Source organism: Parambassis ranga, chromosome 17 (assembly GCF_900634625.1).
Source record: "Parambassis ranga chromosome 17, fParRan2.1, whole genome shotgun sequence".
NCBI lineage: Eukaryota > Metazoa > Chordata > Actinopteri > Ambassidae > Parambassis > Parambassis ranga.
Window position 1 is genome coordinate 18,311,815 of NC_041037.1, and position 13,431 is coordinate 18,325,245.

The 13,431-nt window shown below is 46.8% G+C and overlaps 2 protein-coding genes across 2 annotated transcripts; both read right to left on the reverse strand.

Moving 5' to 3' along the window:
* Positions 1-4,843: 4,843 nt before the first annotated feature.
* Positions 4,844-6,494, reverse strand: LOC114449737 (coiled-coil domain-containing protein 39-like). Its single transcript, XM_028427568.1, has 4 exons — positions 6,445-6,494; positions 6,249-6,372; positions 6,112-6,166; positions 4,844-4,893 (listed from the first exon to the last, which is right to left on the reverse strand). The coding sequence occupies exons 1-4, from the start codon at positions 6,492-6,494 to the stop codon at positions 4,844-4,846; spliced, it is 279 nt and encodes a 92-aa protein (XP_028283369.1).
* A 114-nt stretch (positions 6,495-6,608) lies between these two features.
* Positions 6,609-9,972, reverse strand: LOC114449738 (coiled-coil domain-containing protein 39-like; the record flags this gene model as incomplete). Its single annotated transcript, XM_028427569.1, has 13 exons — positions 9,775-9,972; positions 9,236-9,355; positions 9,012-9,158; positions 8,768-8,926; positions 8,588-8,680; positions 8,353-8,475; positions 8,066-8,152; positions 7,878-7,981; positions 7,652-7,784; positions 7,296-7,490; positions 7,031-7,198; positions 6,816-6,953; positions 6,609-6,653 (listed from the first exon to the last, which is right to left on the reverse strand). Coding segments are annotated over exons 1-13 (1,620 nt in total), but the record flags the coding sequence as incomplete, so codon positions are not given.
* Between the last annotated feature and the right edge of the window lie 3,459 nt (positions 9,973-13,431).

A 13,431-nucleotide genomic window follows, 5' to 3' on the forward strand; every position in this document is an offset into this window, starting at 1 on the left:
GGGGCTCTGGCTCTTTTGAGCTTGCAGGGGAAGTAGAGGCGCTGCTGTGCCTTCTTGGTCAGGGATGCAGTGTTGTTAGTCCAGGAGAGGTCCTCAGTGATGTGCACACCCAGGAACTTGGTGCTGCTCACCTGCTCCACAGCAGCACCGTCGATGGTCAGAGGGGTGTGCTCACTGTGTGCTCTCCTGTAGTCCACAACCATCTCCTTTGTCTTCTCCACATTCAGGGAGAGGTTGTGGTCTCTGCACCACTCGGCCAGAAGGTGCACCTCATTCCTGTAGTTTGTTTCATCTCCACCGGAGATGAGACCCACCACAGTTGTGTCGTCCGCAAACTTCACAAAGATGTTGTTGTTGTGTGTTGGCGTGCAGTCATGGGTCAGCAGAGTGAAGAGGAGGGGGCTCAGCACACATCCTTGGGGAGCCCCGGTGTTCATTGTGATGGTGCTGGATGTGTTTCTGCCGACCCGCACTGTCTGAGGTCTCCCGGTGAGGAAGTCCAGCAGCCAGTTGCACAGCAAGGAGTTCAGCCCCAGCTGGTCCAGTTTGTTGATGAGCTGCTGTGGGATGATGGTGTTGAATGCTGAGCTGAAGTCTATGAACAGCATTCGAACATATGAGTCTTTATTTTCCAGGTGGGTGAGGGCTGTGTGGAGTGCTGTGGAAACAGCATCATCGGTTGACCGGTTGGGCCGATATGCAAACTGGAATGGGTCCAGGGAGGGAGGGAGGGTCGTCTTGATGTGTTTCATGACTAACCGTTCAAAGCACTTCATGATGATGGGTGTGAGTGCTACTGGACGGTAGTCATTGAAGCAGGCGGGGGTGGACTTCTTTGGCACAGGGATGATCGTGGTGGCTTTGAAGCAGGTGGGGACAACAGCCTGGCTCAGTGAGATGTTGAAGATGTCTGTAAACACCTCAGCGAGCTCCTCAGCACAGTCTCTGAGCACACGGCCAGGTATGTTGTCAGGACCAGGAGCTTTGCGTGCGTTGATCTGGCTGAGAGATGTCCTCACGCTGGCTCGGGACAGGGAAAATACCTGGTCAGTGGGAGAGGGTGTGATCTTTTGTGCAGGGGTGCTGTTGAGTGCTTCAAAGCGTCCAAAGAAGTCATTCAGCTGGTTCAGCAGAGAGCTGTTGCTGTCACAGGTCCGTGGAGGGGGCTTGTAGTCCGTGATGGTCTGTATCCCCCGCCACAGGCTCCGGGTGTCTCTGCTGTCGCTGAAGTGGTGGGCAACCCTCCTGGAGTACTGCCTCTTCGCCTTCCTGATGCCACGGGACAGGTCAGCTCTGGCTAACCTTAGGCTGGTCTCGTTGCCTCCTCTGAAGGCAGCGTTCCTGGCCCTCAGCAGCCTGTAGACCTCCCCTGTCAGCCATGGTTTCTGACTGGCTCGAATGCTGACTGTCCTGGTTTCAGTTACATCATCAATACATTTGGTGATGTATGCAGTGACAGTCTCTGAGTACTCCTGGAGGTCAGTGCAGTTGTTGTGGGTTGCAGCCTGCTTAAACACATCCCAGTCTGTTGTGCTGAAACAGTCCTGTAAAGCTCCTGTGGCTCCCTCCGGCCACACTCTCACTTCTTTTCGGACTGGTTTGGCAACTTTTACCAGTGGTCTGTATGCTGACATTAACATAACAGTAATGTGATCAGAGGCTCCGGGGTGGGGGAGGGGGAGGGCTTTGTAAGCGCCTCTCTGGGTGGTGTAAACATTGTCCAGTGTGTTGTTACCACGGGTTGGAAAGTCTATGTGTTTGTGAATTTTTGGAAACACAGTCTTGGGGTCTGCATGGTTGAAATCACCCACCAGGATGAGAAAAGCATCAGGGTGGGCTGTCTGCTGCTCACTGACCTGCAGGTAGAGCTCATTCAGTGCGTCGCTCCTGTTGTTGTTGCTGGAGCTCGGCGGGATGAACGCAGCTACAAGCAGTATAGCTGTAAACTCCCGTGGCAGGTAAAACGGCCGGCACTTTATAATCATAAGCTCCGTAAGTGGCGAGCAGTGTTTGGAGACCACAGCAGCGTCCCGACACCAAGAGTCATTGATGTAAACACAGAGCCCTCCGCCGCGGGTCTTACCTCCTTCAACCAGGGCTCTGTCCGCTCTGAAACATGTTAGGCGGTCGAGCTGGATGGCGGAGTCATTTGTAACCAGATAGTGTTCAGATCAGCCAAGAAAGCAGAGTTATTTGTCCTGATTACTTTTTTTTCTAACCCGTTTCTGCTTCAAAGCACTGATGGTCATGTTTTGAGAGAGATTGTGGCGGTTCTTAGGAGCCTTACGAAACATGTTGTCTGCTGTATTTTTAGCCAGATGCAGGAAGTCAGTCCGAGCTGGGGGTGGAGGCATTAGTGACGTCATATTAAACTGTTCATCCTTCAGACTTGCTTTCTTTCACAGCAATAAACACAAATATCTCTTGGCTGAAATAACACAAATATTTTTTTATACTATACAGATTAAATACTATATTCTCTCTCCCGTCCTGTCCTCAGCTTCTTCCTTTGCCGTCTTCTCTTGAAGCCTGGAGAGTGTGTGCTTCATCCTTCAGTGTGAACATGCCGCTCCGCTCCCATGTTAAAATGGCCGACTTCACAGCACAAAAGAACATGTTTACAGCCTCCCATCTCCTCTCTGTTTACAAAGATCAGCTAGTAAAGATGAACACAGCATGCTACAGGTTCCTCTTTGTGCTGCTGCCGCTCTTTGTGCTGCTCCCTGAGCTGGAACGTCTGGAGGTGGTGAGAGGAGAGGAGGTCACAGGCAGATTCAAGTCCAGTCCCACCATCTTCACTGTGGGGGACTGTGGAGCAGAGGCTCCACGGCTGCTGGCTGAGGATGCAGGAGGTCTACAATACAGGCAGAGCACAATAAATATACAGAGGAAGAGTGGTGTACTAAAATATCCACCTCACTCGTTATACTCTGTTTATAGTCGTATTCATCTTGTGCATTTTTATCACCAACACCTTGCAGCTGTGGAGCTGACTGACTGTTAAAGGTGAACTGTTATCAGTGTAGTATTCTAGTGTGACCCATTTCAGGGTAAGTCTGACCTGGAAGTGGTCGAGCTGCGGGCAGAGTTTGTCCTGTAGCTCCGCTGGGAGGAAGGAGTTGAAGGAAGAGGTGGAAGAGACAGATTGTCCTGTGAGGGGTAATAGAGAGGAGCATTAAAGGGTAAGCTGCTGTGGCTGCATTAGTCCTGCTGTTTGAGCTGCAGGTCATGCAGGACAGCACGCCGTCTGCCTTGTTGTACAGCAGATCCCTCATACGCTCCACCTCTAGCTTCATAAACTTGTGCTCCACCATGCTGTCCTGATAGGTAACCCATGAGTTTAAAATCACAGTGCATACAGCCTTTCTGTCAGGTCGATTCTCAGCTTTGAGGAAAAACTACTTCAGTTTGTTTGCATTCATTTAAGTTGCTATAGGATGTATTGACCTTCCACAGTGACACATGATGGTGATCACAGGTACCTGTTTCCTCTGTCGGACGTTCTTCAGGTTCAAGTCCAGTCCCACCATCTTCACTGTGGGGGACTGTGGAGCAGAGGCTCCACGGCTGCTGGCTGAGGATGCAGGAGGTCTACAATACAGGCAGAGCACAATAAATATACAGAGGAAGAGTGGTGTACTAAAATATCCACCTCACTCGTTATACTCTGTTTATAGTCGTATTCATCTTGTGCATTTTTATCACCAACACCTTGCAGCTGTGGAGCTGACTGACTGTTAAAGGTGAACTGTTATCAGTGTAGTATTCTAGTGTGACCCATTTCAGGGTAAGTCTGACCTGGAAGTGGTCGAGCTGCGGGCAGAGTTTGTCCTGTAGCTCCGCTGGGAGGAAGGAGTTGAAGGAAGAGGTGGAAGAGACAGATTGTCCTGTGAGGGGTAATAGAGAGGAGCATTAAAGGGTAAGCTGCTGTGGCTGCATTAGTCCTGCTGTTTGAGCTGCAGGTCATGCAGGACAGCACGCCGTCTGCCTTGTTGTACAGCAGATCCCTCATACGCTCCACCTCTAGCTTCATAAACTTGTGCTCCACCATGCTGTCCTGATAGGTAACCCATGAGTTTAAAATCACAGTGCATACAGCCTTTCTGTCAGGTCGATTCTCAGCTTTGAGGAAAAACTACTTCAGTTTGTTTGCATTCATTTAAGTTGCTATAGGATGTATTGACCTTCCACAGTGACACATGATGGTGATCACAGGTACCTGTTTCCTCTGTCGGACGTTCTTCAGGTTCAAGTCCAGTCCCACCATCTTCACTGTGGGGGGCTGTGGAGCAGAGGCTCCACGGCTGCTGGCTGAGGATGCAGGAGGTCTACAATACAGGCAGAGCACAATAAATATACAGAGGAAGAGTGGTGTACTAAAATATCCACCTCACTCGTTATACTCTGTTTATAGTCGTATTCATCTTGTGCATTTTTATCACCAACACCTTGCAGCTGTGGAGCTGACTGACTGTTAAAGGTGAACTGTTATCAGTGTAGTATTCTAGTGTGACCCATTTCAGGGTAAGTCTGACCTGGAAGTGGTCGAGCTGCGGGCAGAGTTTGTCCTGAAGCTCCGCTGGGAGGAAGGAGTTGAAGGAGGAGGTGGAAGAGACAGATTGTCCTGTGAGGGGTAATAGAGAGGAGCATTAAAGGGTAAGCTGCTGTGGCTGCATTAGTCCTGCTGTTTGAGCTGTTTGAGCCGTTCTGCACCTGCAGGAAGTATTTCTCCAGCGCCGGTCTGACGTCTGGGTTTTTCTCCATGGCCTCATTCAGCATCTTGTCAATAACCTTGTTAAATTCCTTCATCTCTGTCACTTTAATGTCCTTCTCTTCCAAAGTCTCACTCTTGGTTTTTTTGGCTGAGCGGATCTGTTTGGTCAGCTTGGAGCACTGGAAAACAGCAGGACATTACAGAATTAAACATGACTGAGGCAATAGCCAGGGTTCTGTATACACACACACACACACACAACACCCCCTGTGTTTACTGCCGCGTCATGAAATGACTTTAGAATAAGCGGTTGATTTTAAACCTGTTTTGTGGCTCTGTCGATTTTCTCCTTCTGAACAGTGATGTCTTTGTTCAGTTTCTCCAGGAGTGTCTGATTTATTCTCATCTTTTCTCCCTCCTCTTGCTCCTCTTGTTGCAGGTTCTGCAGAGTCTTGTTCCTTTCCTGGAAACAGACACACACCCATGAATACACTAAAGCTGAACATGCACATACACAGAGATTCATACAAGATCAATGTCAGGCAGATAGTTTAAACAAGTTTATTTTTGGCTTTCACAGGGGCGCTACATAATACACCCTCTGTATTTCCTGTAGTCTGTAGTATTGTGCAGTGATGGCTGCACAAAAGAGATGCACCTTTAGGCCACATGGTCTGTGGGCGACTTCTACAAAGAAGGGATCTGTGTGCTCCATGGGTGCTGGACTAAGTGTGTAAATGATTGATTCTCTAACTTGGCCCAAAGCATATCCATCACTGTGTTGCAGTGATAATAACTGACTTCCTGGTTACAAACATAATATCGTATCTGATGATTTTGAATGAATTACTATTTACATGACTAAAGTTCTTTTACCTGTCTGTAACAAAATTGTAATTTAACTATTACTGCCTGCTGAATGTTGACCATTATGCTAATGATATATGAGCTAACAAAGTATTTGCATGGTTAAGATCCAGTTAATCCAGAATCAGTCTGAATGTAACCTGAGCCGTCGAAGACTAATTGCTTCGTTCTCAGTGATCTGCTCTACACTGGCTATAAATAACAATAACCTGCATGTCCTGTTGGAGCTCCTGGATCTGTCGTTTGTTATCCTTCAGCTTCACTTCAGCAGCTCTCAGCTGCTCCTCCAGCTTCAACTTCTCCTGATAGTCCGGACCTAAAACGAAAACAAATTACATTGTGGCCAATGACAGCTGCCGCCATCATTTAACAATCAATCAATCAACAAGTATACAGTTGAAGAGGGCTGTCGCTGGTTTACATACTGGATTCTTCAGCTTTGTTGAAAGATTTGCGGTATACAGAGTTAGAGTTGCTGAACAGCTGGTTGGTGTTCTCCAGAGCGCTGTTTTCCAGCTCCAGCTTGTGGATTTTAGCATCCAGCTCATCACCCTTCTGCTTAAGTTCCCCTTTCTCTTGTGCAACCTGGTGAAAAGCACACACAGGTGATGCAAAGGTCTGGAACCATGGTGTGTGCTTCAGTAGACTATGTGTGAAGAGCTCCGACCTTAGTGATGTAGTAAGCCTGTGAGTGCTCCCCCTCCGCCTCAGGACCTGCCTTGGTCAGGGTCACAACCTCAAAACGTTTCTTCAAAGTTTCAATCTTGGACAGTTTCTCATTGAGTTCAGCACTGAGATACAATGATTGACATTAAGTGATGTGACAAACCTTTGAGAACTGAGTGATTTGTTTTTTTTTTTACCTGAGTCTCTGCCTCTCCTGTTCACCGAGCTTCAGCTGCTGGCTGAGCATTTCTTTGTACACTTTGATCTCATCCTCCCTCTCTTTCATAGCTTTCTGCAGGTTCAGCTTCCTCTTCTCCAAAGACAGCACGCCATCTGCCTTGTTGTACAGCAGATCCCTCATACGCTCCACCTCTAGCTTCATAAACTTGTGCTCCACCATGCTGTCCTGATAGGGAACCCATGAGTTTAAAATCACAGTGCATACAGCCTTTCTGTCAGGTCGATTCTCAGCTTTGAGGAAAAACTACTTCAGTTTGTTTGCATTCATTTAAGTTGCTATAGGATGTATTGACCTTCCACAGTGACACATGATGGTGATCACAGGTACCTGTTTCCTCTGTCGGACTTTCTTCAGGTCCTTCTCACTGGTACTACAGAACAAGTTGAGCTCCTCCACTTTGTCGGTCAAATCTTTCTTCTGAGCTGCTGTCTTCTCCATCTCCTTCTTCTGGCAGCGAATATGAGTCTGCCAGACACCAAGATTTATCTCAGTATATGTCAGAGGTTTATAGAAAAAAAAGCCAAGTATATTATCAGACTGACCTCAGACTCTTTGAGCATGTCAGTGAGCATCTTAGCTGTGGTTTTTTTCTCCTCTAGGTGTTTGGTCAGCTCAGCAATCTTCACATCCAGCATTTGTTTTTCATCTGATGGAATGTCATCTCCTCGCAGGCGTTCCAGTTTTTTATTCAGTGCATTGTTCCGACTGTCCTGCACAATGAAGGGGACAAACAAATACTGTCAGCATTTGTGTTGCAGAGTGGAGCATAAGACATAGGGAGGCTGGGTAGTGTTTTGCTAAACGTGCCACTTGTCTCAAGATGGTCTGCTGCCTTGTAATTTCCTCCTCCTGTTTTTTGAGCTGGTTATGCAGGCGCACAATGGTGGATTTACTCCTTGAAACTTGCGCAGCAGAATCCTTCTTTTTCATCCTGATAGCCTGCAGGTGCTCTTTATGGTGAGACAGCTCTGAGTTGTAGTCACGCAGCTGGATGTCCAACTCCTGGAGTGAAACACAGGCATGGAGTTACAGAGAGGAAATAAGTTTCTGCCACCGTGTGACCAAATGTAGCAAACCATAAAAAACAGATGACCAAAGAGAGGGGCTGCAAAAATACCCAGTGATAAAGAACTGAAAGGGTCCGACAGGCCATCAATGCTCACCTTACTGGCCTGCTCCTCATCTCTGAGGAACTGCTCCATCTGTGCTGCTCTCTCCTCCTCACTGAGGGCAGTCTGAGTCACAACCTTCAGTTTCTCCTCCAGCGCAGCATTGTGGATCTTGGCTTCCTTCAGTCTAAAATACACAGAAACATAAAACAGACATTGTGTAGTACATTACCACAGCTCCAGTCAATACACACACAGAGCCCTGCTGTGATACACTGACTTGTCATTGTAGTCCTGGATGTCCTTCTTCATCGTGGATATGTGGGACGTCAGCATCTTCACATCAGAGGTTTTTCTCTCTAGGTTGCCTTTGCAGCTTTTCAGCTGCGGGACACACAAGAGTCAGTTCACTCGCACTTATAATAATATCAATATGAAGGCAGTTTATTATTAGTCCACATTCAGCACCTCATCCTGCAGCCTGCCAAAGTCACTCTCCTGCCCCTTCAGCTCCTGCCGCAGTTTTACTGCCTGTTTGTTGGCCACCGCTGACTTCCTCTCGGTTTCTTTCCTGTTGTTCCTCTGGATCTCCATCAGGTGCTTCTTCTCTGCAATGGCGGCCTTCTTTTCCCTCAGCTTCTGGTTGGCTTGGGCAAGTTGCTGCAATAATAATTTAAAAGAAAACACTCTCCTGTGTGAATTCACTCTAGAATGAATGACCAGTAGATGTTTAATGTCCCATGCTTTACCAGTGCACACTGCTGCATCTCAGCATCCTGTTGCTTCATGTACTTGATAGTGTTTTCCCACAGGTGGGTAAGCTGCTGTGTCTCCAGGTGAGCCTGCTGCAGATTCTCTGTCACCTTATCCAATGCAAGCTGGTACGACAGCAGAGGGATTTTAATGGGAAACCACAACTGCCATACTAACATTTGTTTACACATACTGTTAGTAATAACACCATGGATGTGCTGTGTTTTTACACATTACCTGGGCTAATTTTGTCTCAGTCTTCTCTTTATCGAGTGCTTTGAGCTTTTCATTGGCCTCCACAGACTTCTTCTCTATCACCAGAATGAGCGACTGCACCAGGGGAGGTTAGACAGCTGTTAGTTGATGATAACTCAAAGCTGTAAGTGCTGCAGAAGAGAGATGTTTTCATCTCTTTACCTTGATCCTCTGCTCATCTTGCTGAGCGTATTTGTTGATGGCCATCGTGTCCTCATATTTGCCTGCTGACTCCTCCAAAAAGCAATCCATTGTCTGCTGGTCCCAGTTCATCTGCTGCCTGAACTCCTCCAGCTTCTGTTTGGCCTTGAAAATGTTGTTCTGGGGATACAGATACATGTTATTGTGGCATCACAATCCATAGCTACTTCTCTTTTCTATTTTTTTATTCATGAAAGGCTCTGACCTCCAGCGTGTTTTTCCTCTCTCCTAAGGAGCTGAGCTCATTCTCCATCTTAGCTGTGTCCTGAGTCAGGCGGCTGGTTTCTCTCTCCGCGAGGGCTGTCAGGTGTTTCTCTAACTCTATCTCTCTCTCCTTTGCCTCACACAAAGCCTAGACAATACAAATAACACACAATGCATAACCCACCACAAAACAAACATATCACAACTCATAGATACAATACTGACCTCAGTGTTTTCCAGCTCTTCTTTAATATTCTTTAGGTAATTGGCCATGTTCTTCTTTTGTTCCTTGTTTTTCTCCAGTTTGTCTTCCAGTTGTGTCCGCTCTCTCTCTTTTCTACAAATCTGTTGACATCATCATGACACAGCACACAGTGAATCAAAATTCAGATACCGAAAACTGATGTGCAATAACATTAAGAAAACGCAATCTAAAGTGTAAAGGGAGGACGTTTTGTCCATACATACATATCTGTCACTTAACAAGAAAAAAAGATTCAAATGTCACATTTTATTTGGAAATTTCAGCTGTGCCCGGAATTTACAGGTGCTCTCAAATATTTAAAATAATGAATTGAACAGTGACCCTGGTGTCACTGCAGGAGGACCGTGTGCACAACCTGCGCTCAGTCAAAACAAACCTCATTACAACATTATTCTTCAGTGAGTAATTTTAAACGACCCACACGATGACACCCAAAAACAAACAGAGAAAAGGAAGCTAAACATGTGCCATTAAACATGTTAATAATAAGTTTCCTCACCTCCTCCAGTAAGGCTTTGTTTTCAGCGTTGAGCTCGGGGACAGCATAACGGCTATCCCACCCCACTTCAGCCAAAACTGGGTCGAGAACTCCAGACATAATTTCCATTTTAACACCGTGCCTGACAAATGCTATGGAAAGCAACAACGCAGTAATTCTCAGCAATATGTCTTGACTCCGGCTTTATACAGCGTCTGTGTGTCGGTTGCTATGGTTCAGGTCTGTTGTCAGTTGCCCCTAGCAACCACACGTTCCGCATGTCGCCACAAGGAGGCAGTGCGAGACCAGAAGTAATGCTTCCGGTCAGCTTGTAAAATACATTTAATGTATACTTCATCTCCAAAATCTTCTACATATTTATCCGTGTCAATCTTTTGCCTGGTGCACGTTTGTTCATATTGTTTTCTAAGTAGTTGTGTATTAATATTTAAATTGCACTTCATATTGGTAGTAATCATGACGGTAAACATATTAATATTATGATGTATAGTATTTAGATAATATTATAATACAATAGTATTTATATCTGCAAAGTTTGGAAGAAGACTACCGGTATAAACCATATATGGTTTCCACGGCAACGGACGTCACGTGTGTCGGGGTGAAAATCCCCGTTTCCTTCTGCTCACCCCCTGAATTAGTTTGTAAGGAAGGAGCGGATAAATTCTGGTCTCAAAATTATAATTTATTAAACAATAAGGCAAATTCTGAGTCGCAGAGCTCTGGGTTGTTGAGATACAAAGAACAAGGCAAGAACAACCATGAACAACAAAGAACAACTCATCAACAACCACTGGACATGGAATTCACACATAAATATACCCATGGGCGTTCCCGCCTGCCGGCCAACAGGGACATCTACTATCCCCCTGCAGACCCTGGGTCATACAGCGAATAGAGTATATATACATTCAGTATCCTCGAATTACTTTGATTTTCTATCAAATTTCCTAACACATAAACACTTATGAAATTCACATTATTAAGTGATAAACACATATAAACATGAATACTTTAAAAATAAATTCTTTCACCCTACACGTGTCGCCTCATCAAGCTGTCATTCATTTGGCAGCTACTTGCCAACTATTTGCTAGGCTATATGCTACATGCTAACGTTAACTGTCACATCAAGACAGCAGATTGACGTCACCGTCAGCTAAATGACGACTATGGCTACAACTATGGCACCTTAAGGTGCCATTGAGCTGGGCTCTGGGCGACATACGCGGTTGCCTGGGGCGCCACCTCCTACAAATGTAGCTGCCAGTTTGATCTCCGTCACACCGGGGTTAAGTTCCTGCAAACCTTTAGCCACATTTCCACCTCCACAGACAAAACAACAACTAACAAACAACTTCTTCTCCTTCATCGTCGGGTTTCAACAACTGTAGCTTGAGTTCTTTAACGATTTAAATGCGAAATTATTCAAACTCAATCACAAAGATTTATAACCTTTAATACAATTTTATTTTTTACTTTAACGGGAAGAAAAACGATGTCAAAACACTAATATACCAGAGTATATGCCCTGTTTTTATCATTAAACAGTTACTTATATTTTCTTATACATTTTGCACCCGCACTGTTGGTAGTTTCCGCATTGGGGTAGTTTCAGAGCAGTAGAGTAACACAAAAAGCATAACTGACACAAATAATGGCTGGATATACTTTTGTGGGGTTTATTTTGATATATCTCTTTCCCATAGAGGTAAACGGCAGCACGCAGTTTGTTTGGAACTATTGAGGCTTACATGAACCACGTGATCACTGTAGCGGTGACATCAAAGCTTGACGCAACTCTCTCTCTGCTTACTTCCGGCGCTGGTGGAGACCGGCTGCTGCTTGCAACGGCTCCTGCTTACTGTCTCTTTTTTTTCCTACTTTTTGCTATTCTCCACTTTTATTCTCGCTGTTTTTCTGCTTCTTCAACAACTTCCAGAGCAACAATGCATGAAGCGGCTCGTGTTGTTTACAGTAGGGAACAGCTGATTGCGCTGAGTAGCGCTGTAGTGTTCCCCAGGGACAGACACCAAATACCCCCGGAACTGGTTCGGAAGTCCCACCGTGGTTGCAGTGCGGGGAAGAAACGTCGAGATAAGAAGAGATGCTTCAGACCGGCTCTCCCCACCGTCACTATGGGAAATGTGAGATCTCTTCCCAATAAGATGGATGAGCTAGCGGCACTAACTCGCCATCAGCGTGAGTACATGGAGAGCAGCGCCCTCTTCCTCATCTCTGGAGACTTTAACCACGCGTCTCCCTCATCTGTTCTGCCCACATTCACTCAGTATGTCACCTGCCCCACTAGAGACAATAGAACACTGGACTTGCTTTATGCCAACACCAAGGAGGCATATTCTGCATCCCCCCTCCCTCCCCTGGGAAGAGCTGACCATAACATAGTCCATCTGCAGACTGTGTACACTCCTGTTGTGCACAGGCAACCGGCGGTCTCACACAGAATGAAGAGATGGACCGAGGAGAGTGAGGCTGCTCTCATGGACTGCTTCAACACCACTGTGTGGACAGAGCTTTATGACCCACATGGGGAGGACATCAACACAATAACAGACTGCTTAACGGACTATATTAACTTCTGCGTTGAGAACACTCTTCCTTCCAAGAAGGTACGGTGTTTCTCCAACAACAAGCCGTGGATTAACCCTGAAATCAAAGCTCTCCTGAAGGAGAAGAAGAGAGCTTTCAGGTCAGGGAATAAGGATGAGCTGAGGGCTGCACAGAGGGAGCTGAGGAGGAAGATCAGAGAGGGAAAAGCCAGCTACAGGAAGAAGATGGAGGAGCAGCTGCAGCAGCAGAACGTCCGCGGGGTGTGGAGAAGCCTGAAAACCATCTCTGGCTACAACACACCCCACTCACAGGCTGAGGGGGATCAGAAGTGGGTCAATGACCTAAACCTACACTTCAATAGGTTTGATGTAGCACCCACTCCTCCCCCCTTGCAGTCGCACCACTACTCTCTGACTAATGGCCTTTGTTCCTCTCCCACAGCCCCCCACACTCTTAGCTCATCACAACATCAAACCATTTCACACCCACACAGAGACACTCATCCCCCACCCCCACCCCTGTCCTTCACAGCAGCCCAGGTGAGAACAGAACTCAGGAAGACAAAGACAAGGAAGGCAGCTGGACCAGATGCCATTAGCTCCAGGCTCCTTAAGTCCTGTGCAGACCAACTGTGTGGAGTTATGGAGCACGTCTTCAATCTGAGCCTCAAGCTGGGGGTGGTACCACAGCTCTGGAAGACCTCCTGTGTGGTACCAGTGGCTAAAACACCGCACCCCAAAGACCTCAGCAGCTACAGACCAGTGGCTCTGACATCCCACCTCATAAAGACACTGGAGAGACTGGTCCTGAGACACCTCCGCTCCACAGTGGGCTTCTCCATGGATCCGCTGCAGTTTGCCTACAAGCCTAATGTTGGAGTGGAGGATGCTGTCACCTTCCTGCTACACCGAGCTCCGTCTCACCTGGAGAAGCCCGGCAGCACTGTGAGAATCACCTTCTTTGATTTTTCCAGTGCTTTCAACACCATCCAGCCGGCGATCCTGAAGGACAAACTGGAGCAGACAGGGGTGGACCACCTGCTGTCAGAGTGGATCAGGGACTACCTCACAAACCGACCACAGTTTG